The 21530-nt window shown below is 54.4% G+C and overlaps 8 protein-coding genes across 8 annotated transcripts; 4 read left to right on the forward strand and 4 right to left on the reverse strand.

Moving 5' to 3' along the window:
* Nucleotides 1-1000: 1000 nt before the first annotated feature.
* CABS01_03490 (AAA family ATPase) lies at nt 1001-3077 on the reverse strand (the record flags this gene model as incomplete). Its single annotated transcript, XM_060536865.1, has 2 exons — nt 1001-2752; nt 2808-3077. 2 exons carry the CDS (start codon nt 3075-3077, stop codon nt 1001-1003), a joined length of 2022 nt encoding a protein of 673 aa, XP_060392784.1.
* Nucleotides 3078-4276: 1199 nt separating this feature from the next.
* On the reverse strand, nt 4277-7870 carry CABS01_03491 (hydroxymethylglutaryl-coenzyme A reductase; the record flags this gene model as incomplete). Its single annotated transcript, XM_060536866.1, has 2 exons — nt 4277-4667; nt 4719-7870. 2 exons carry the CDS (start codon nt 7868-7870, stop codon nt 4277-4279), a joined length of 3543 nt encoding a protein of 1180 aa, XP_060392785.1.
* A 4343-nt stretch (nt 7871-12213) lies between these two features.
* CABS01_03492 (isochorismatase) lies at nt 12214-13033 on the reverse strand (the record flags this gene model as incomplete). Its single annotated transcript, XM_060536867.1, has 2 exons — nt 12214-12843; nt 12968-13033. The coding sequence occupies 2 exons, from the start codon at nt 13031-13033 to the stop codon at nt 12214-12216; spliced, it is 696 nt and encodes a 231-aa protein (XP_060392786.1).
* A 972-nt stretch (nt 13034-14005) lies between these two features.
* CABS01_03493 (uncharacterized protein) lies at nt 14006-14765 on the forward strand (the record flags this gene model as incomplete). Its single annotated transcript, XM_060536868.1, has 4 exons — nt 14006-14113; nt 14185-14340; nt 14407-14454; nt 14559-14765. The coding sequence occupies 4 exons, from the start codon at nt 14006-14008 to the stop codon at nt 14763-14765; spliced, it is 519 nt and encodes a 172-aa protein (XP_060392787.1).
* A 159-nt stretch (nt 14766-14924) lies between these two features.
* CABS01_03494 (S1/P1 Nuclease) lies at nt 14925-15968 on the forward strand (the record flags this gene model as incomplete). The annotated part of the gene is made up of 3 exons (XM_060536869.1): nt 14925-15156; nt 15226-15317; nt 15372-15968. 3 exons carry the CDS (start codon nt 14925-14927, stop codon nt 15966-15968), a joined length of 921 nt encoding a protein of 306 aa, XP_060392788.1.
* A 1005-nt stretch (nt 15969-16973) lies between these two features.
* Nucleotides 16974-18018, forward strand: CABS01_03495 (uncharacterized protein; the record flags this gene model as incomplete). The annotated part of the gene is made up of 2 exons (XM_060536870.1): nt 16974-17305; nt 17400-18018. 2 exons carry the CDS (start codon nt 16974-16976, stop codon nt 18016-18018), a joined length of 951 nt encoding a protein of 316 aa, XP_060392789.1.
* A 738-nt stretch (nt 18019-18756) lies between these two features.
* CABS01_03496 (FAD dependent oxidoreductase) lies at nt 18757-20570 on the forward strand (the record flags this gene model as incomplete). The annotated part of the gene is made up of 2 exons (XM_060536871.1): nt 18757-18827; nt 18890-20570. The coding sequence occupies 2 exons, from the start codon at nt 18757-18759 to the stop codon at nt 20568-20570; spliced, it is 1752 nt and encodes a 583-aa protein (XP_060392790.1).
* Nucleotides 20571-20706: 136 nt separating this feature from the next.
* On the reverse strand, nt 20707-21401 carry CABS01_03497 (uncharacterized protein; the record flags this gene model as incomplete). The annotated part of the gene is made up of 3 exons (XM_060536872.1): nt 20707-20847; nt 20930-21219; nt 21350-21401. The coding sequence occupies 3 exons, from the start codon at nt 21399-21401 to the stop codon at nt 20707-20709; spliced, it is 483 nt and encodes a 160-aa protein (XP_060392791.1).
* Between the last annotated feature and the right edge of the window lie 129 nt (nt 21402-21530).

Genomic DNA, 21530 nt, shown 5'->3' on the forward strand with positions numbered 1-21530 from the left:
CGTCCGCTTGGCGTGACCCGGCGGCACGGTACCATACACGCTAACTGGTCGTGCGTCTCGCGCGATTGGCTCTGGCGGGTTTGCCGGTCCTCGAGTCCTCGTGAGGGGGGCGCCACAAGCGTGTGAGCCGCCTCCGGGACTAGGGCTCTTTCGGTAGAGATACAAGTCTGGGCTGAGCTGAGGTGCCCTCAGCTTGGAGCAATATTGAGATCTGCCGAGAGTCATTGGGCACACTTACTTGAAAGCTTCATGCTCAGGAATTTAGGGTCAGAATGTGAATACGGGGAAAGAAGGACTGGGATTAGAAGACTGCAGGCGACTCTTGGGAAGCGTCCAGCTTGCCTTGACAACAGGAAAGCGCTACTCGATCACGAACTCCCACAGTCGTCGTGTTAATCTTGGGACAGAACGAAAGGTGCTGAAGTAGTACAGAGGTGAGCGATGTCGTCGGGTTTGCTGACAGTCGCCATCATAATTACGACACAGCGTCGATGAACCCGTAAAGAATACGACCAACAAATTGAACCTTTCAGGGCACCTGGCATTGCGTTTGTCTACCGGGACGAGAGTCCAAAAAAAGATGGACTCCGCCACCTTTATTGCAGAATCGGGTATGTTTGTCGCCTTTCCCCTTGACGTTCGTTAGTATCTACCCGTCCATTCATCTAGCTGTGGGGTCATATTCTTGTTGGTTGCCATGTTGTCTTTGACCAGCGATGTTTGCGTTTGCGTCCCGAGTCTCGACTCTCATTACCCTGTTTGTTTCTGGGGGCTTCGCGCGAGCCGTTGGCTCCTCACTGGTAACAAACAACATCGCACGTCGTCATTTCAACGACTGCGGAGTCAAGAACGCGGAGATGACAGAAAGCGAACTTAATCTTATTGCTCCCCCGGAAAACTCATCAGCACAGGTCACCAACATGCCCTCCCCCAACGCGCCGATCCCGTTGGCTCCCGTGGGCTTTCGCTCCCGTTTACACCGACTACGAGTCCCCTCTCTCTATCGTACAACCACATCAATGTCACCATCCACACTGTCCAGCTCCCTCTCAAACGTCATCTGGATATCCACAACCTGCTGCAGCTGCTCACAGTCCAATCTACGCTTCTTGTGCGCAGCCAAACTCTTGGCCGTCCGAACCACGTTCTTGATCTGCCGCCCGTTCAACTTGCCCTCGGCGAGCTTCTCATACCCGTCCTCGTCAATGTCGACACCACCCTCGACGTTGCCCAGGAAGTTCTTCCACACCTTCAACCGGCTCTCTCGCGGCAGGTCGTCATATTTGAGAGGCACGTGGATGCGACTCTTGAAGGCGTCGTCAAAGGTCCGTACGCGGTTCGTCGTCATGAAGAGAATGCCGCTGTAGTACTCGAGTGTGCGCAGGAAGATGGACACGAGACTGTTGCGCTCCATATCGTGCAGTGATCGACGCTCGAGGAAGACGTCGGCCTCATCTATGAGGAGCACCGCCTTCCAGGTACTCGCCAGATCGAGCGTCTTGGTTAGCTTATCGTCTAGGACCTCTGACGAGGTACCGAGGTCGCCCGAGGAGACAATGTACAGCGGCCGACGGCTGAACTCGGCCACGCACTCCGCCGTCAAGGTCTTTCCCACGCCAGGAGGACCATGCAAGACGAGAATGAGGCCCTTGCCCTTGCCCTTGACAATGTCATCAAACGCTGACGAGTTTGGATCGGTGGTCCGGGCGGTGTGCTCCGCGACAAGAGCCTGCACAAGCTCCTTTTGGGAGTCTGGAAGGACGAGCTGCTCGAAGCATTGCGTGTTCCACTCGATTGGGCTGATCTTGTCGACGAAGAAGTCGAGGAACTTCTTCTCGGTGAAGCTGAAGCCGCGGACCATGGGGCTGGCCAGCAGACATTCCTCGTCCGTCAGAGGCGCAAACTCGGCAGTCTCCTTTGGAACGAGTTCCATGTCGTCGCTCTCATCGTCCTGCTTCCGCTTCCGGCCTGCTGCTTTGGGAAACGAGCTGACGTTAAAGGCGTAGTCGGCCATGATGCGGTGGTGAGTCTCGGCGTCGACCATGACCCGGCCATCAATGTTGAAGCGGCGATTGCGGGGGTCCAACGCTACGCCCTTGTACTGACGGAAATTCTGGCCGGCGAGAGCCTCCCATCGTCGACCGCGCTCAGTAAGGAGGCGCGAAACGGCGTCGGGGTCAGGGTGGTGCGCCAAAGGAAGGGCGTTGAGAGAGGCGATTGGCGAGGCCCCAGAGAAGGCGGGAATCAAGAGGGAATCGTATCTCGTGCCAAAGTCGTCACCGTCAAAGTCGACAAACTCGACGCTCAGCTGGAGACCGGGACATTGGCCGCAGGTATACTGGTAGCTATTGAGCTTGTACACGCGGGCCTGGCTCATCCTAGTAGCGTAGACGAGGCACCCTGGACGGAAGATGGTCCAGAGGTGCTCGTAGCTCATCAAGCCCTGCTCAAGAAGGTTTGCGCCGTCGACAATGGCATCGTGGAACTCCTCGTCAATAAAGCTGAGCAGCAGGGGGAGGTGCCTGGCTTCATCGGAACCGGGTTCGTGGTCGACAGCGGTGTCGGCCAGCTCCTGACGGTAGTGGTAGAGACTACGGGGAGGGAAGTCGACGGTGATGTTGGAAGTCAGGTAGGATTGGCCAGGATATTTGCTGCCAATGACGTCTCCCAAGATATTCTTGAGTCCGGGAGAGTTGACCTCAAGTGAGGTACGGCAGATGTACTTGTTCTGGCCGTCATACTGGCGCGTAATCTGAATGCGTCTGTGTGAGAGGAGAAGGTAGCTAGTGGTGGGGAGGAGTACTTACGCAGAGTGCATACTTCTCGTACCAGTTGATCTTCTCTTGGGGAATGTCCTCGTCTTCCTTTGGTTCGGTGATGTATGGGTGTCCCTTCTTTGTCCACCGCTTCTCCAGGTGCTTGACCTCGATCTGCATGGGTGCCTTCTCAAGTTCCTCGCGACGTTTCTTGTCTTCCTCGGTGAGAACTCCATTGATCTCCTCCTGGTCCTCTTCATCAAGGGGCTGCTGAACTGAATGTTTGCCCGGGCCGGGGGCGGTTTGCCTGGTGCGTGCCATTGTGAATTGTAGAGGCCTTGATAAAAAGATCTTGGGAGTTTTCAAGGAGTGGAGTCTATGGGAGGTGGGAAGATGATTTGTTTTCTTCAAGCCAGATGTCTCTAGATCTCGAGGCTCTTTATACTGAGAACCCAATGCCTCAAGATGTTTTAGAATGCCTCAGCCCGTGATAGCCTGCCTAGAATTCCGGGACCCGGCAGGACATAGGTAGGCAGCCGTACCCCGCTCGGACGGCCGTCAAGAGTCATCGGCTCCCGGAAACGCATCGAATTGACGGGAACAAGACCATCTGTGAGTCAAGGTCCTATCGATAACCTTGATAGGATTCAGTAAAATGGAGGAAGACACCGAGGTCTGCGGGGTTCTGGGCTTGTGTTATGCGGCATGGTCCTAGGCCGGGGGGTTGCTGCCTGCGTCGCCTGAAATCCTTTGAACCGCGAACCAGCCTAATGGACCGAAAGTCCCTTTCGAGCCTTCTATGGGACGTTTCGACTCTTTGGACTTGCATTCTTGCATCATTGCACATGGTGTTCCTTGAACGCTGCCCAATAACATCGCTAAAGTTGGTTGATCAAACCGCCTTAGGCTATGGTTCAAGAGTGATGCGGCAAGTTTGCGTCTTAAAAGATTCTGAAGATTGAAGTTGGACGCATCATTACATCTTTCGATCTCAAGACTGGACTTGAATCGTTGTACTTGCACAATCACCGTCAAGACTCTTGAGGCTCTGAAGCGTTGTTGTCTTGGGAGTGGAGAGGATGACAAGGGGACCACCAGCCACACGGCAAGGCAGCCGCCTCTGTGGCGCATGATTGTGGCGCGAAGGACCCTATTGATTTGGTCATCAATGGCCAAATGAGTCTTTTCTAATTCTGCCTTCACTTTACTGAGTGAATAGTGGCAACAATACTCCGTAGTAAATAGAGGATATGATGCACATGAATGATATCACGGTAAAAATCTTACAGACTCATCTAGGACAAAGAAGCTCTTATGTATCTGATTCTACATACAAGCTGGCGTGGCCAGCGCACCGTCTTGCGAGGTGCATGATTTCTTCCCCCTGCTACCGTAAGTGCAATGCAGCGTATGCGAAAATGGTGCATCAATCGCCATGTAATGTTTACTCTATCCCCAAAACTCCATAATTATGTCTCATGCCTTTTTTTCTTTTGCGTATATACAGCGACTAAGCGGACTCAACGACGCGCCCGCTCGACAGCCGCTGCGCTTTTGCCAGCAGCCTTCTCAACGGCACTCGTCATGGCCAGGCCGACGGGTGTCATGGTTCCGCTGGCCGGAGCCGGCGTGTTGGTCCGCGTAGGGGGTGCGGAACGGTTGTGCTGCATGTGCGCTCTAACAAGGTGACCGGCAGCCAAGGCACTGCACAGTGACAGTTCACCAGCCAGGACACCAGCAGCAATAATACGAGCCAGACGGCGGGCGTTCTCGCCCGGGGTTGTGGGGTGGGGACCGCGAACACCGAGCATATCGAGCATGGCACTCTGGGGCTCAAGAATGGTTCCGCCACCGAGGGTACCGACTTCAAGCGAGGGCATGGAGACGGAGATTTGGAGAGAACCACGAAGGCTGGAGACCGTTAGTGGTAGCACATAGATATGGTACAGAATCGAGACTTACTTCTTCATGATGGTGATACAGTTGGCACTCTCCACGACTTGCGCAGGATCTTGTCCGGTGGCGAGGAAGATGGCGGCGACGATGTTGGCGGCGTGGGCGTTGAAACCTCCGATGGAACCAGCCATGGCAGAGCCAATCAGGTTCTTGTCAACGTTGAGCTGGACGAGAGTGTCAACATCACTCTTGAGGACGTTCTTGACAACGTCGGCGGGGATAATAGCCTCGGCGACGACACTTTTTCCACGACCGTCAATCCAGTTGATAGCGGCGGCCTTCTTGTCCGTGCAGTAGTTACCAGAGACAGAAACGATGCTCATGTCCTCGAAACCCTCGGACGCCATGACGGAGAGAGCGTGCTCGACACCCTTGGAGATCATGTTCATACCCATAGCGTCACCAGTGGTCGTCTTGAAGCGAATGTAGAGGTTGGTTCCGGCCAGCGCAGTCTTCATGGTCTGAAGACGAGCAAAGTTACTGGTAGAGTTGAAAGCCTTCTTCATCGTGTTCTGGCCAGCCTCGGAATCGAGCCAGATCTTGGCAGCGCCGGCACGTTCCAGAGTCTCGAATCCGACACAAGGTCCACGGGTCATGCCATCGCCAGTGAGGACGGTAACGGCACCGCCACCAGAGTTGATGGCCTTGCAGCCACGGCTGGCAGAGGCGACCAGGACACCCTCGGTGGTAGCCATGGGGATGAAGTAGCTCTGTCCGTCAATAACAAGAGGGCCAGCGACACCGACAGGCAGGGGAAGGTAACCGACGACATTCTCGCAGCAAGCGCCAAAGACACGCTCCCAGCTGTAGTTGTGGTAGGGAAGCTTGGAGCGCTCGAGACCGTTAGTCAAGTCGGAAGTGGCGTTGGTGCGGGAGATGATGGAACGGCGAATCTTGACAGCGCGAGTGAAATCCTTCAGAGTGCGTTCGAGAGAGTAACCAGGAATCTTGCCACGGAGAGACATGCCGACAATCTCCTGATCAGTCATCTCGTGCACACGCTTCTCGGCAATCATCTTCTCGAGCTGGGCAATGGTGCGCTGCTCGACCGGAGTAGCAGGTTTACCAGATTTGGCCTCGGACTCGTCGTCGGTCTCCGCGGGTGTGGCAGGCCTAGGTGTCTCGGGAATATACTCGCCAAGGGGCAGGGTAGCCGAATCGGTATCGTTAAACTTTTCGGCGCGAGCGAGCTCCTTGGGGTCGATCTGGTGGTCGGGGACGTTGGGATCCTTGATACCCCAGCGAGCAGCGTTGAAGAGGTAGCCGTTCAGGGCAACACTCATGGCGAGGGCAACAATGATCCACTTGGAGAGAACGGGGTCCTCGAGACTCTTCAGGATACTGCCAACCATGCGGCCGCCCATACCGTAGCTCTCGAAAGTGTCGTACTCATCCTCGTGCTTCTGGCCAGACTTGCTAGCAGGAGAAGGAAGCGCGTAGTGGATGGAGGGGTACTCGAGCTCGTACTTGATGGGTGTAAGGACAGTAACAACGGTGGGGCGCTCGTTGGCCTTTGCGGATTCTAAAATGGCGTCGAGGCCGTTTGAGGCAACCTTGAAGGGGTCGACAGGAGGAGCAGTGACAACGGCGCTGAGGCCGCCAGTGAGGGAAGACAAGCTGGGGAGAGAGCTAGAGTTGCGGAAAGGAATGGTGCAGATGTTGATGGCGTTGATCAGGACGAAACCGCTGACCATAAGCACCTTAAATTTGGGAACGTTGCTGCTCTTCATCTGCTTGCCGAACAAAGAAGTCTCCTTGGGGGCCTTGCCGTCGAACTCGGGCCAATCGTTGCTCTTGGCCACGTTCTCGGCCACGCGGTGGCTGACGCCGTCGTCTTCAAGGGCGCGGCGCATCTGGACATGGCGCTTGATGCGGTTGATCTCGAGCTTGATGCTCAGGATGGCGGTATAGAAGGAGAAGAGAAGGATGCAGTCGAAGAAGAGAATCCAGGCGGCAAGGAAGCAGAACTGCTGGAGGCCACCCTGGACGCCAGAGGCAGCACCGAGAACGAGAATACCGATCTCGATGGCGTAATCCTTGACAATATCGTAGCCCTTCTCCTTGATGGCTGCCTGCACAGCGTACTGGATGACGTTGGGGGATGACACGTCGGACTTCTTGCTGGACTTTCTGGTATCCTTGTTCTCTTGCGGCCGGCGGTGCTCAACAGCGTGGGAGAGCACGGCACGGGTAAGAATGATGTTCTTCTCGAATCCAATGGTCACAACCAAGAATGGCAGGCCCTCAGACAGCAGCACCATTGTGATTGGGACACCGAGCTTGGTGGTGACAAGCAGACCAAACAGGAAGGCGAAGACGGAGGAGAAGAGGACGTTGGTGAAGAGCCAGAAGTTGGAGCCCATGCGGCGCATGGAGAGGAAGAGGGAGACAAAGGTCAGGTGCATGGACAGGTAGCCAAGGACCATGATGAAGATGTCGAGAGCCTCGGCGTTCTTGAGCAGGTCGAGGAACTCTGTCCAGCCGTTGCGGGCCCACTGCACCAGACTGTTACGGGTGTGAACCTTGGCAGCCTTCATAATCCACATCTTCTTCTCCTTGCCGTGCATTGTCTCGGTCTCGTCGCTGGTGGCATCGGGAATCTCCTGGGCTACTGACAGGAACTCGGCGGCCTGGGAGTAGGGTACGGCGAAGGCGAGAGCACTGTCCTGGGAGTAGGTGGTGAGAGAGTTGGAGGTCGAGGGAAGCGAGGTAATGGAGAGGTTCTGGGGAATCGGGACGGCGTGGGTGCGCGGGGCGGTGTTGATCGACTCGGGAGACTGAGACTCGGGGAAGACGAGGGTCAGGAGGGCCTGGTGGTCGACTTCACCGGCGATGGAGGCCTCGGGCTCGACATTCTGCCATTTCCAGGCAGTTTCGGGACCGGCTTGCAGGCGTCGGCTGCCCTCGACGAGGGATGACCAGTCGGCGGTGCGAACGCTGATGGTGGCATCGAACAAGCTCTCCTGCAGCAATCCAACGTAGGAAGTGCTGGCCAAGACCGCAACAATGACAACGGTATGGATAGGGTGCGAGCAGGCGAGCTTGGAGAGGAACTTTAAGGCGGGCGTGATCTTTTTGTTGACCCAGGAGGGAGCAGCGGCCTGAGCGGCGGGCTGCTCACCCCGAAAACGGCGGGGGAGAAGTGTTGAGGATATCATGGCGAAAGTTGCGGTGAATCAAGATCGTCTATTAGAAGGAAGGCATTGGTGTACAACGACCGAAGAGAAGAGGACGAAGGCGGAGCCTGTTTGTTGCGATTAGTGATTGAAGGACTTTCGGAAGCCGGGCAAGAGGCAATTGTGCGCGAAAAGACGCGGAGGGGTGGTTGGTGTCTTTGGTGGAAGAGAGAGGCAGAGAGCGATGGGTCGGCTGGAATTTGGGTTGAGGAATTTTGGCGACGGAGATGAGATGGGATTGTGTGGGATGCGCGCTGCGGTGCGATGCGATGCGGTGCGGTGCAATGCCGATTGGAGGGTTGTAATGGACGTACCTGTTGAGCCAACGCCGTTGACGTCGTTTTGGAGTTTAGATTTTGCAGCAAAGTGCCTCAAAAGCTCACACACCACGATGACACGAGAGAGGGGGAAGAGAAGTTTTCGAGAGGGATGGCCAGTGAGCAAAATAAAATTAAAGAGGTGGTTGCGAAAGGTGTCGGAGATCGAGGGTGGTGGTCGCGGAGAGCCGAAGTCGCAAGGAGCTGTTGAAGTGCTCGAATCGGAGACGGGAGTGGATTGCTCAGTTCCTGTTGAAGAGGATGCCTTGCAAAAGGGGTGGGGGGAGAAGATCGCTCAGAAGGGGAGAGGGAGAGGAGCAAGACGAGAATCAAGAGTCGCGATGCAACGGGCAGCCAGGTACCTTTTAAAGATATGGAGACCACCACGGCACTAAGGTATTCACAAGTGGCGTAAGGTAGCGGGGGTGTGAGGATCAAGAGAGCAGAGAAACAGACAGGATAAGACCTTGTGGTCAAAGGAGCAACAACCTGCCTGACCTTGATAAAAAGAGGTGTGAAGGATAAGATAGGAGAGAGGCACGAGGGGATAGGAGCGAGCTTAAGCAATGGTTCGTGTTCCTCCCACCTTAACTTTCGCAGTAGGTACCTTTACAGTAAGGTGCAGGGAATAACAACACAGAAAATAAGATCAAAAAACCAAAAAAGAGAGTTGCCAGACACCCGGATGCTTGTCAATGGCACAGCGAACGGAGGGAACAAGCAGCCAGGTGAGGTGCTCTAGGTACTTGTTATTTTGTGACAAAGCCTATACGTAAGAAAGTATCTCGAGGATCCACTTTGGGACGGAAAGTGAAATGATGGTAATCCCAGCGACATGTTGGCGCAAGTTGTGTATCTTTTTTTTTTTTTTTTTTTTTTTTGGTGGTGGGCAATGAGGATGAGCAGTGCCAGCCATGGGATGGCCATTCTGGGCCAAAGAGGAACACTGGAAGAGAGGGAAAAAAAAAAAGTGATGAATTGGACAAGGGTAGAAGATACGTACCTAGTTGCTGCCCCACCAAGTGCAAATTTACCAATGATGGTCCGCGCCGATGTACCGCGGGACTCTGAGAGGTACTCTCGCAGACTAATCCCAGAAAGGCAGAGCACACCGTCGTATTATCACGCTGAACCAAATGCACACAGGGTGCTCTCGTTGTGTCATGCCCAACACCGATTCGTGAGCTTCAACGGTCTAAGGTACCTAGTGCTCATTTGTTTCTTCAGAGGCTGGCAGACGTTGGGCGTTGTGACAAGTTGGTGCGCCTGTCACCTCCCATTCGCGGCAGCAACCAGCCTACCTAGGTACCTTGGGTATTGCCATCCGCTAAGACCATCTTGCGGAGTGTTGGGAAAGGCCAGGCGGGCACTAAATGCTTCCATCGTCACTAACGTCTATCACAGTATCTTTTGTACGTCCAACTTGGGCAAAGTGCGAATGTTCAAAGCCAACCTAATACCTAGGTAAGCGCACGTAAGGCAGTAGCAAATGTGTCATTGGGAGCCACGGCACTGCCTAGCTGCAGACGACGCACCCGCACGGATGGCGCGTCACATCTCATCCACTCGTTGCTCTTTGCTCTAGGTAATGTGCCATACTATGTGGCTCTGCTGTTAGTCTCTGCGATTTTTCGGTCAGAGAGAACTCAAAAATGTCATTGGAGAAGCAGCAGTGGAAAGGTTTCGTTCTGCAGAATAGATCAACAGCTGAGACCCAGCTAAATCAGCCTCAAATGCAGTTTGCTCGACTTGAAGGTGTCGTGTTTGCTCGATGATCTGGATGTTTGAACCCCAAATGTACCCATCATATCAGCTTATCAGCTTATCAGGCCTGCTTGAGACATGCAGCACACCTCGCTTCCAAATCGAATAAGCCGATAACGCACCTCAAGATCAGCCACGCTTATTCGTATCTTGCCTTTGGCATAGAATACTCTGGTGCCTAATTCCAATGGAAGTCTGACTTTGTGAACTTGTCAAGGCTCTCAAATGTCCAAGAGCACCGCCGCCTGGTCGCCGCGTCATACCTACAAACACGGGACCTGCTGCGACAATTCTTCAGCTGCTGTGCCCCAAAGAGACGGATGAAGCAAGGTAACCACAGACACAGCAGGGACGGTGGTAGGAAGGCGTCGTTCGGTGCCTTGGTTGCGTCGAGGGGCTAGGCGTGTCGCAGCACCTGTGCGCCATGCGTCGTGCGTCCTTCTGTGTGGTTAAGTCGCTTCTGGAAGGCCGCCTTTTTGCTGTTGAAATGCGTCGAGGTGATAGGAACGTGGGGCTGCTTTACCTTAAACAACCCGAAGTGAAACCTGAGCTCAGATGAAGATGTTGAACTGTGTATCACTGGGCGCGGTTTCCTTCTTCGCATCCTTTTTCGTAGGGTACCTTACCTTGGGTAAGGTAGCTATACCTTGGTATCCGTACCTTCTTCGATACAATGAAGGAAGGGAACAGTTCTTCTTTCCAGTCCCAAATCGAATGAGAATTGACACCTACAAAATGTCCCGATTAGGAAAGGCGGCTTTGATTAGAATTGCTGTGGGTCTCCCGCTCCTGCAGCAGTGCAACGATGGTGGATGGCTCCTTCCAGCTGCTTTTCGTTGGCACTGCATTCTGCTCCTGCATTTGAGACGCCATTTTTCTAAAGGTCCTTGCTACAATTTTCCCAATTCCGTTTGGTTGCAAAAACAATTCAGTTCAACTCCGTTCATGCATCATCTTGGACTTACGTTATCACGGATAGATAGCTGTGCCGCATGAGCCTCACCAGCGACATCTCACTGCTGGTACGAAAAGATGACTCTGCTCAAATTCCTACCTCAGTCTCACGATGCGCAAGACCCCTTGTCGAAAACTCTTCCATCCCCTGCCAGCCTCCCCAGATGGAGAAATGCCACTCGACATGGCCATTCATCCAGATTGTAATGCCCGGACGGGAGACAAGAGACTTTTCTCTGCCCTCTTCCAGCCGTTCCAAAGTCTCTAGCCTCTCTCGGACTATCCCCTCTTGCGGGCCTGATCTGATAATGAGGGAAAATCCTCCTGCCCACTCAACTTGAATCCCCCATCCTCCCGGTCCTTTCTCATGTTATCTTGACGTTTCCGGCCTTGGTGGGCATCAGCGGGTACCGTCCGGCGGTGAAGCTCCAGTCACGGTCAAAGGTTCGTCGCCAATGTCCATCAACGTCAGATCTGTGCAGCGAACCCCTGGCGATCTCCCTGTGTTATTCTTGCCTTGTTCCCCGTCTTTGTTTCTTGCCTGGCACCCACCCTCCTCAAGCCTTGTCAGTGGTCTCCTCACTGGCCCCCCGAAAGTCTGCGCCTGCATAGACCAACTGAAGGTCCCGAGTCTGCCCTTTCCCCCGGGCCTTGCTGCTCTGTCGCGGGGCCACGGATCCTTCGCGACCCGTCACTATCCAAGCATCGCTGACCACGTCGACGACGGCACAGCGAGTCCTTGTTACTCTATCCGTACACTAGACTGAGAATGTCTACGAACACGCTATGGATACTCCATGCTGTCAGTCAATTCTGCTCGCTGGCTGCTACGAACCAAGCCCGCAGGGTAGGCAAGCTACTTTGCTAGCGGCCGTTGACGAGCTACAATAGCTATGGCCTTACTACAAGTAGAGGCAAGAAGACAATCTTAATCTCAGTCATGACGACAAAGGGGAGAGCACAGAATACGGATACACGGCCGATCCATCGTTACCAAGCTACGTAACCTCTCACATCGCCTCAAGCTATCCATGCATACAAATACAGCACCCGTGTAACCGGGGAAGAGCTGTATCAATGCATGTGCCCAAAGTATACACCATTGAAGCTGATGCTGGTAAACCCAGCTCGGCGGTTCCCCAAACGCCATCAGTCTCTGAAACAACAGATATCCCGAACTCATCGCATAACCTATCTTGGAGGGAACACGGAAGCATCGTTGGCCTCTGCTCTGGGGTTTTCGGTGTCAAAGATATCAGACGGCTTTGGAGTACAACGTTGATCGGCCCCTCATCCCCGTCCACCCGCTCCAACCCTACGGACCTCCGGGCCCTCCATGCTGATGATCTTGACTCCGCTGGCCTCCAGGGCGCCCTTGCACTCGTCCCATTTCTCAGCGTCCACCGGCCTGGTACCCTCTTCCACGATGAAGGTCCGGAACCCCTCCTTCTGGGCATCCAGCGCGGTACACTTGACGCAGTAGTCACCAGCCAGACCGACCACATAGACGTCCGTGACGCCCTTGCCCTTGAGAGAGGCCGCAAGTCCGCTGTCGGACACTCTGGGTGATTGGAAGGGGTCGTAAAAGACGCTGTACATCTCAACGTCCTTATTCTGGCCCTTTTCGATAACAGTGTCTACGGCCGAGGCATCTAGCTCCGGCACCAGGGCTGCACCGGGCGTACCCTGTACACAGTGCACTGGCCACAGGCGGGTGTGGAATGTCTCGGCGCTGTTTCGCGGGTTGACGATATCGATGGCATCGACGAAGGGTTGCTTGCCATCGTGGTTTGATGCGAACGAGATGTGGTCTTGGGGATGCCAGTCTTTCGTGGCAATCTTGATCGTAAACGGTAGGCGTAGTAGTGAGTTGACAACGGGATGAATGTCGCGGCCGTTTGCCACGGCAAGTGAGCCGTTCTCGAGGCGATATTAGTCTCACCACTCACTCTCAGCAGCGACGAGAGCTCACTTGAGGCTTCACACCGCGAATGGGCCAAGATGTGACGAACCAAGAAGTCAAATGTCCATCTCAGGTACTTACAGGCGGGCAAAAGTCTTCTTGAAAGTCAACGACGATCAGCGCTGGTCTGAATAGGTCCTCGGACATGGTGGCTGATGCGTAGTACCTAGTCGCTTGCCGTGGTTCTGGGGGCTGTCGAAACGGCTCGTTCTGGCTGTGTGGCTGGGCAGATGAACGAGTCAAGGGTCGACCAGTCAAAGTAGTTGAAGCGTCCTAGGCTTGACAGCAAGGTGGTGGCTTGTGAGATATCGTGTGTCGCGTGCTGCGCATCGAGGCAGAGGGGTAATTAGATGGGTGCGCAATTCGTGATGGCATCAACGATAACGTCAGCTTTCTTCGCCTGCTTATCGCCAACGGCGGGGAATCACTTCACTGGAGTAGTGGGAAACCTGGTCTGTGATAAGTGAGTCTAGGGGTCCTTGCAGCGAAATTACAGGCTTTGGGACGCTATTGGCAGGCGCAAATTGCAGCAGCCCGATCTGCGGCAGCTGTTCAAACTTCAAAGGACGGGGACACTACCTAAGGTCACTTATCCTTATCGGGCAGGCTTGGGTCTGGCTTATCTTATCCTGGCTTATCGTCATCAGGTGAGGTACCTGAGGCAATCCCCAAAACGGGCACTCAAACGTGCCAAAGTACTCCGTACCTAACAACAAAGCTTTTGCCCAGTGAACTCCCAACTCCAACTCCAAAGTGCGACACAACCACAAGATTAACAACCACCAGCTTGATTCGCCCACTCGCCGTGGATTATCCCTTGATGCTGTCTCCATCCTGAACCAAGCAGGAGCTCGGCCCTCGCAGCTTGACACACAACACATCATTGGCCTGAGGTGCCGGGAGCCATGTTGATGTGAGGAACCCCTGCCAGGTCCCGAGCATTCCTACGGGCCAGGACGCAGGCACTGGGAGTCTGGTAATGGAGGGCATCAATGCGCCACCCTCCAAGAGCTGAAGCTGAGCCAAGCCCGCCTCAGCAATGTCAGCGCTCCAGTCTTGACTCTCTGGGAATCCTGGGTCTAGGAGCTTGTCTCGCCCTCCACAGTCCACCTGCGGCTGATGGCGCCAGCCATCCACCAGTGCCACCCCACGGGGAATCTCAATGACCACTCTGAGGCAGACGTTGTGCTAAGTTTCGAGACGGCTCATTGGGTTGTGGCCGACGCTGTGAGACATGGGTTGGGCATCTTGTGCAGTTGCTGAATGCTCTAACCGCTACCACCAACGCTGGCCAACAGTTCGGGGTTCAGTTGCAGCAGGCAAGGCAGGATAGGAACAGCTACAGATTACATCCTCGTCAAATGCCGTCGTTTGAGTCAAGCATCTGCGTATTGTGCCAGAATGCTTCCCCGGGCGTCAGTGAAGATCCGAGCTCGGCCGGGACAGCTGCTTCGGTACGCAGTTGGGCACTCCGTTTGCCGGCTCAATCACCCTGACAATCGTTTCCCAAATATCCTCAGCTCGCCGATGGAGACGTCATTCCCATCCAGTACTCAACGATTTCTCAAGTACGCATACAAGCCAACCGGCAGATTCTAGCACCAGGCTGGCACGACTGGCACGCCAATCTGTTAGCAGAGCTCTCAGCTGTCCAGTGTCCACACCTCACCAGTATCAAAGCTCCCGCCTCAGAGCTCCCCTCGAGCTGAGTCGTGAACAGAGAGCTCCAGTCCCCATTCTGGACCTGCGTCTCAGCCCTGTTGTGTCTCTCTCCAATCAAAAGCACCAAATGGCCGTTCAACTGCGGAAGTCTCCGAGAGCTGCTGCCGCCGTGTCTCGACGTGCCACATCAGACGGCAGCCAGCCACTTCAGAGGTGACAGCCCAATAGTGCGATGCAACGGGTTAGCCTGTCGCACGGGTCACTCGCTGGAGGGGGAACGGCGATATCTGATAAGAGCTCCAAGCTCCGCGTTTGCGTCGCAGGTTGCCAAAGAACCGACAACGCTCTTACACATACAGCTTCAACATAACTGAAGATGCGTCTCTCTACTATTCTCCTGGCCGCGGTCGCCAGACCGGTCGTGTCTTGGGGCAATGTCGGTCACCGTACCGTCGGATATCTCGCCGAGAAGTACCTGACTGATGAAGCCGCCGCCATCTACGGAGACCTGCTCGCCAACGATCGCAACTATGACTTCTCTGATGCTGCGACTTGGGCCGATACACTCAGAGGCCACATGGGCTGGGCAAGCAAGTATCACTACATCAGTACGAATCCTGTCACCTGGACCATGCCATAGCCACGCTCGCAAGATCCAAAAGCTCACAACTTGCCAGATCCCCGCGACGACCCCCCTAGTATGTGCGGCATGAAGTACCCTCAAGACTGCCCATCCAGCGGCTGCATCATCTCCGCCATCACAAACTACGTAAGAACCACCCTTGCATCGCAGCAATCATCAAGACTGACCTGCTCGGACCAGACATCTCAAATACTCGATACGAGCCTCCCACACATTGACCGCAAGAACGCGACAATGTTTGTAATACACTTCCTGGGCGATATCCATCAGCCCCTGCACGCCACAGGTCTCCTTCGCGGCGGCAACGACATCCGGCCCGTCTGCTGGCGCCGCCAGCCCAATCACGGTGTCTGCAACGGCCCAATGAGCCTGCACTCCGTCTGGGATACCCAGATTCCGCACCGCATCCGCGGTCTGCCGCCGCACCTGAGCATTCCGCAGGAGAAGGTTGCCGCCGCCTCATGGGCAGCTGACCTCTATCAACGCCAAGAGCAGGCAGGTGTCAACGCAACGGACGGGCAGTGCATTGATCTCAAGACGGGTTCGTGTGCGTTGGGCTGGGCCACGGAGTCGAATGCGTACGTCTGTTCACACGTGCTGAAGAAGGGTCTGGCTTGGTTGAAGTCGAATGACCTCAGCGAGGGGTACTTTGATGAGAACTGGGAAGTCGTTGATGAGGTGATTGGGAAGGCGGGCGTGAGGCTGGGAGCGTGGCTGAACGCCATTGCCGAGAGATTATCTGCTGAGAAGAAGGAGCCTGTGTTTGAGGATCTTTGAAGAATCAAACGGGCTTGATCGCAGGGCATGAGGTCCAGGCTTGATGTCAACATCTGAGGGCGATACTTGGCGAGATCTGATCTCCTGCCAAGCACCGACCTGGAAGTCCAGAGACTTGCTTGCATGTCTTATGTTAGCAGTCTTTGATTGAGAATAGATCGATATTTCGTGAAACACACCATCGAGCTGCTTCTGATTCCTTTAGGACCAGGGAATACGACGCTGGTGACTTACATATCACGAAACGTATGATTGTAGCCAAGTTGAGGCGGTGCTCAGCAGCTTATTGACGACGACAGGTATGGAAAGCTACGTTTGGCTCTTGATGGCATGAAGAAACGATGAGAACTTAGACTCTTGAACGGCATCCCATTGTATTCGTTCCTATGGGGTTGGTGGTCATCGCTTCTGCTTTCCATATAATTGATCGACCACCGATCATTCTTTACTCCGTGACTATGGGCATTAACATCGTCCCGAGCCAAGACTCGGTAGGCGATGAATAGCCATAAGCCTCTATTAAGTCTTCTCCTACCTGCCTAGACTTGCCAACTTGGGAAAGCTGGCGTTAATGAGAGCAAACAGACTCATGAGACCTGGACCCCATGAACCGGCCGTAACAACAGGCCGTCATCTTTGGTGTCTTTTCATCTATCCTATCAGATGCACCAGCAAACCAAAGTCCCAGCCGAGGCGTTGTACATAAGGGTGGTCAATGTCACTCCAGAACTCAGTTGTCGGGATTCAAAGTTGGGGTCGACGGGTTGAACGCGGGGTCGACAGGCATTTCGCAGGATGCTTCGGCCAAGTTGATGTTTTGTCGATTAGTGATTACTTACATGCAGTGGTGAATCTGCCGAGGCTCCCTCCGCGAACTGCAGACCGGAGACATATAAGTAGAATGACAGAAACTGATGGCAGTCGCTGTTTACGTTGCATCATTGACGGCAATTTCACCTTTGATAGTAAATCACAAGCACTCATAGAACAGATCCGCAAAAAACAATGGCCTCATTCCCAAATAAGCTGCCCGAATCATACGCTTCGTTCAAGTACGATGGTCTACTCGTCTCCCATGTCCCAGCGAGCTCTTCATCCGTTACAAAGGTCATCATGGTCACCCTCAACCGGCCCAAAAAGTACAACGCCATGAAGGGAGACATGTTCACCGGCCTCGAGGTGATCTTCAACACCGTCAGCGAGGACCCGCGGGTCCGCGCGGTCGTCATCACGGGGGCAGGCAAGGCGTTCTCCGGAGGGGCGGACCTGGATGTTGGGTTTATGGGTATGATGGCCCTCAAGGAGACGGAGGAATCGATGAGGGATTTTAGGGATTGGTGAGCCTTGCCTGATTCCAAAGCCATAGAAACAGTAATCCCGCAGGATACTTAACGCGAATTCGGACTGATGCATACTTCACTCTTCACACAGGGGCGGACGCGTCGCGCTGGCAATCTCAAACTGTAAGAAACCCACCATCGCCGCCGTCAACGGCCCCGCCGCCGGCGTCGGTCTGACAATGATCCTCCCGGCCACGATCCGGGTAGCCTACGAGGGCGCGCGGTGCGGCTTCCCCTTCTCCCGGCGCGGTCTCGTCCTCGAATCCTGCAGCGCCTTCTTCCTCCCGCGCCTCATAGGCCTCTCGCGCGCCAATCACGTCGTCGCGACGGGGGACATGTACCCCGTCACGGATCCGCTTGTCAGCGGGCTGTTTTCAAAGTTCTTGCCCTCGCCGGGGGAGACGGTGGAGTACGCGGTGAGGTTGGCGGAGGATCTGGCGGAGAATACGTCGTTGGTGAGTGGTAAGTTGATGAGGGATATGATGGTGTATTGTCCGGCTTCGCCTGAGGGGGCGCACGTGTTGGATTCGAGGGTGTTTGTGCAGCTTGCTGGGACGGAGGACAATGTTGAAGGGGTGAAGTGTTTCTTGGAGAGGAGGAAGCCTGAGTTTACGGGGTCTGTTGATCGGGAGAGTGTTCCGTTCTGGCCATGGTGGGATAGGGATGATGGGCGGTTTGTGAGGCAGTTGCAGAAGGCTGCTAAGCTTTGATGAGAGTGAGTGGTGAGAGTGAATGGTGAGAGTGAGTTGAGACACATCGTGTCATTCTGTGAACCTGGGCAAGATAAGTAGATTGATTGACTGCCGGAATCGGGAATTTCTACACGTATCTAAGCATTTTACTACCTCTTGAATATCTTCAGTTGAGTGTTACCAGAGTCTATAGTGGGGTGATCTCTGCATTGTGTTAGTCTGGACTCGAGATTCGACAAGTTCATGATACGGCCACTCATGTGAATAGTAGTTCGTCTTCAGCCCCAAACTTTCGACGTGGTGTAGAACTTTGCCCTTCAGGAGCTTAAAGCTCTCTCATCGTGATGAAGGTGAGAAAAGAGTGACACGCTCATGTTTACATGTGAGCGCACGAGGTGTGACAGGCGTCGTCCAGCGCATCCGCTAACGATTTAAGCACCGTGACACCCTAGTCCCGATCTTTAGGATCTTCTTGGGGGTGGATCCCCCGGATCGATCGCTAGTAGCTCCCCCCTGGGCGTAGTGGGCGCAGGTGAACAACGAAGAGGCGCTTTGCGGGTGGTGACCTCATTAAACTCAATGTCACAGCGTCATAGACGCCATAGTTACACATTTCTCGTCCCATATTTGACCCGCACGCGTCCGCATGCCAGCTGGGATGTCTACACTGATGTGATGAGATAACGAATCTCTCCTTTGACATTGATGGCATCTCAGGATCCCAATCGTGACCTTGAGCAAAACGGCTCCAAAACCATGTCGCAAAACGGAAACACAGGCAAGGATGGGCGGAAGAGGGTCCTCGTTGTCGGCGCCGGTGCTGCTGGGTAAGCAAAACTATCAAGACGAACGATTGTAATTCGCACGGCGAGAGACTCACATGTCGTAGCATGTCGACAGCGTACCATCTCTCGAACCACCCGGACAAGTTCGATGTGACCCTCATCGATTCGGTCGATTACTGCGGAGGACAGGCCTTTTCGATGCCCATTAACAAGGAGCGACACGGCGCGAGCTGGTTCAACCAGGGTGTACAGGGCGGCAGCTACATCTTCCACCACACGCTGACCATGTTCGCCCGCCAAGGCTACCACGCGGATCCCGTCAAGCTTCAGGTCTCCTTCGGTAAAGACGATAAGTTCTGGACCAACGTCTTCCCGACCGAGTTCATCGAGAAGCACCAGGCCGAAGTTCGCAGACTGGCTTTCATGCTCAAGATTATGAGGTGGTTCGAAGTTTTTTTCGCATTACTGCCGTTGAAAATTGTCTTCAAACTGTTTCGATTCTCAGACGAGTTCACAAACGTCGTGGGATTGCCCATGACTGCTCTCTTCCTTGGTACTGGCAACGCGACGCCAGAGGTGCCCGCCATCATGCTGGAACGTCTTTGTACTTCGCCAACGTACGGAATGTGGTACCCCGCCGACCCGAACAGCGTCGCCTCTAACCAGCCGCCAATGGTCGTCTTCCCCAACTTTACCGATTTCTATACTACCTGGAAGAAGGACCTTGAGTCTCGAGGCGTGACCGTTCGCTTGTCGACGGAGCTCACTGAGGTTGTCCACCGCAACAAGCGCGGCGTCCTCGTCAAGACCAAACCCCGGACCCCCGTGGAAGACGGACATAACCCCGTTGGCGGCGACCCAGATGCAATCGAGTCAGAGGAACACTACGACGAGATCGTCATGTGCGTCCTTGCCGACACCGCTAAGAAGATCCTGGGCAAGACCTCATCATGGCGCGAGCGCAAGGTGCTCGGCTCGGCTACCTTCTCCGACGATATCACAATTACTCACAACGACGCCGACTACATGAAGAAGTACTATGAGAACTTTTACGACGAGAAGAAGGCTGTAAAGACACTCGGCAAGAAGGGCGAGGTTGACGAGTCATCCCGCCTTGCGTTCGCCAAGGACAACTTTAGACCCATGTACTACATTCGCATGTACGACGATGACCTTTCCAAGCTGGAGATGTGCTTTGACACCACCAACTACCAGTCCCAGTTCCCCGACAAGGTTCCCTTTGAGCAGCACGTCTTCCAGACCATCTACCTGAACAAGGACCGCGACCGCAAGCACTGGACCGACAGCGAGATTGACAAGGACAAGATCATCCGCGCCGACTGGTGGCATCAGCTTTGCCACACATGGAAGCACTACACCTTTGTCGTACCGTGGATGATGTTCCTCCAAGCCAAGAAGCGCGTCCGTTTCGCAGGCTCATGGACTCTGGTCAATGCGCACGAGGTCGCCATCATGTCTGGTATTGCTGCCGCTGTCGACATGGGCGCGGATTACCCCGAGGATTTGGAGCACGACAAGTTTGCGCTCTTGTGCTTCAGGCTCTACTATCTGTTGGCGTATGGGAAATGGTATCGTCGCAAGTTCAAGGACAGCAAGAGCCAGAAGGCCAAGGATGGTGCGAGCTGGGCTTCTGGGTTATATGGCAGTGTGTACAAGGGTCCTGGTGTGGCTGAGCAAGAGAGGTCGGTTTGGAGGGAGGAGGTTAAGGCAGGGCGAAGCACGGAGAACCTGGCGGATGGGAACAACGGGCGGAGTCAGCCTTAGAATCGAGAACGGGGTAGCGGATATAGAGTCTTTTGTATGAAAACAAGAGGAGACTTGCTGTTCAATGACAAACTATATCACCTAGCTATTTTACCGTCACAAGGAAATAATCGTGGGCTCAACCAACCAGTTACCTTCACTGGCAGACGGGCGTATTGGGGAACTTTAAGATTCCCATGGCCGACACAAACGCCGGTCCCACCGTACAAGAGCCAAAACACGGGGCTTCCATGGAGCCCACCTCACCAGCAGGATACCTCTTGTCGTCCGCCACAAGCTGCGTACCGCAACCGAGTGTCTCTCGATACGGCACGGAATCTTCAGAACTACGCTTTCACCCCGCACAACACAAACGAGACCCTGGACTTGTTCTGGGCCAGGTCGCCAGTGCCATCAATCTTAAATTCGTTGATACGGACCGAGTTGTGGCCGCAGAGATCGTCGTGCTTGAAGGCGACGTAGCCAAAGTCGTTGTACCCCGCTATAAAGACCGCTGACCAACCCGCAAGGCATATCTCGCCTGACGGCGTCGGCTCAGGCTCGGGTTCCCTGGTGGCGGTGGGCTCGGCCGGATGCCCATCCGGTCCCAGCTCGGGCCTTCCGGGTCCGATGCCGCCGCCAAGTCTTCTCAACTTCCCGAATCGTTCGTCTTCGTGTCAGCTTTTCTGTCAAGGATTCTTCAATTACCTGAAGTAGGTAGGTATCGCCCACCGGCTGGATCCACCAGATGTCAAGATACACAAAGAATAATAATTAGAAAGACGAAGGGCTCCACATACAATTTGTTGCCTTGCGGCGGTGAATTACCTCCACATCGGCAACCTCAAGCATATTCTTCTCAGCAGGGAGTAATTTGTGTCAGATAGTCATTTCGTCTTTACTCGTTTGCAAGCTTAATGAACCCTTTCAGCTGCAACGGGAAGCATAGTCTTCTATACAGGGGATGTTCTTATGTCAGAT

Source organism: Colletotrichum abscissum (assembly GCF_030869225.1).
Source record: "Colletotrichum abscissum strain IMI 504890 chromosome Unknown Scaffold_6.1, whole genome shotgun sequence".
Classification (NCBI taxonomy): domain Eukaryota; kingdom Fungi; phylum Ascomycota; class Sordariomycetes; order Glomerellales; family Glomerellaceae; genus Colletotrichum; species Colletotrichum abscissum.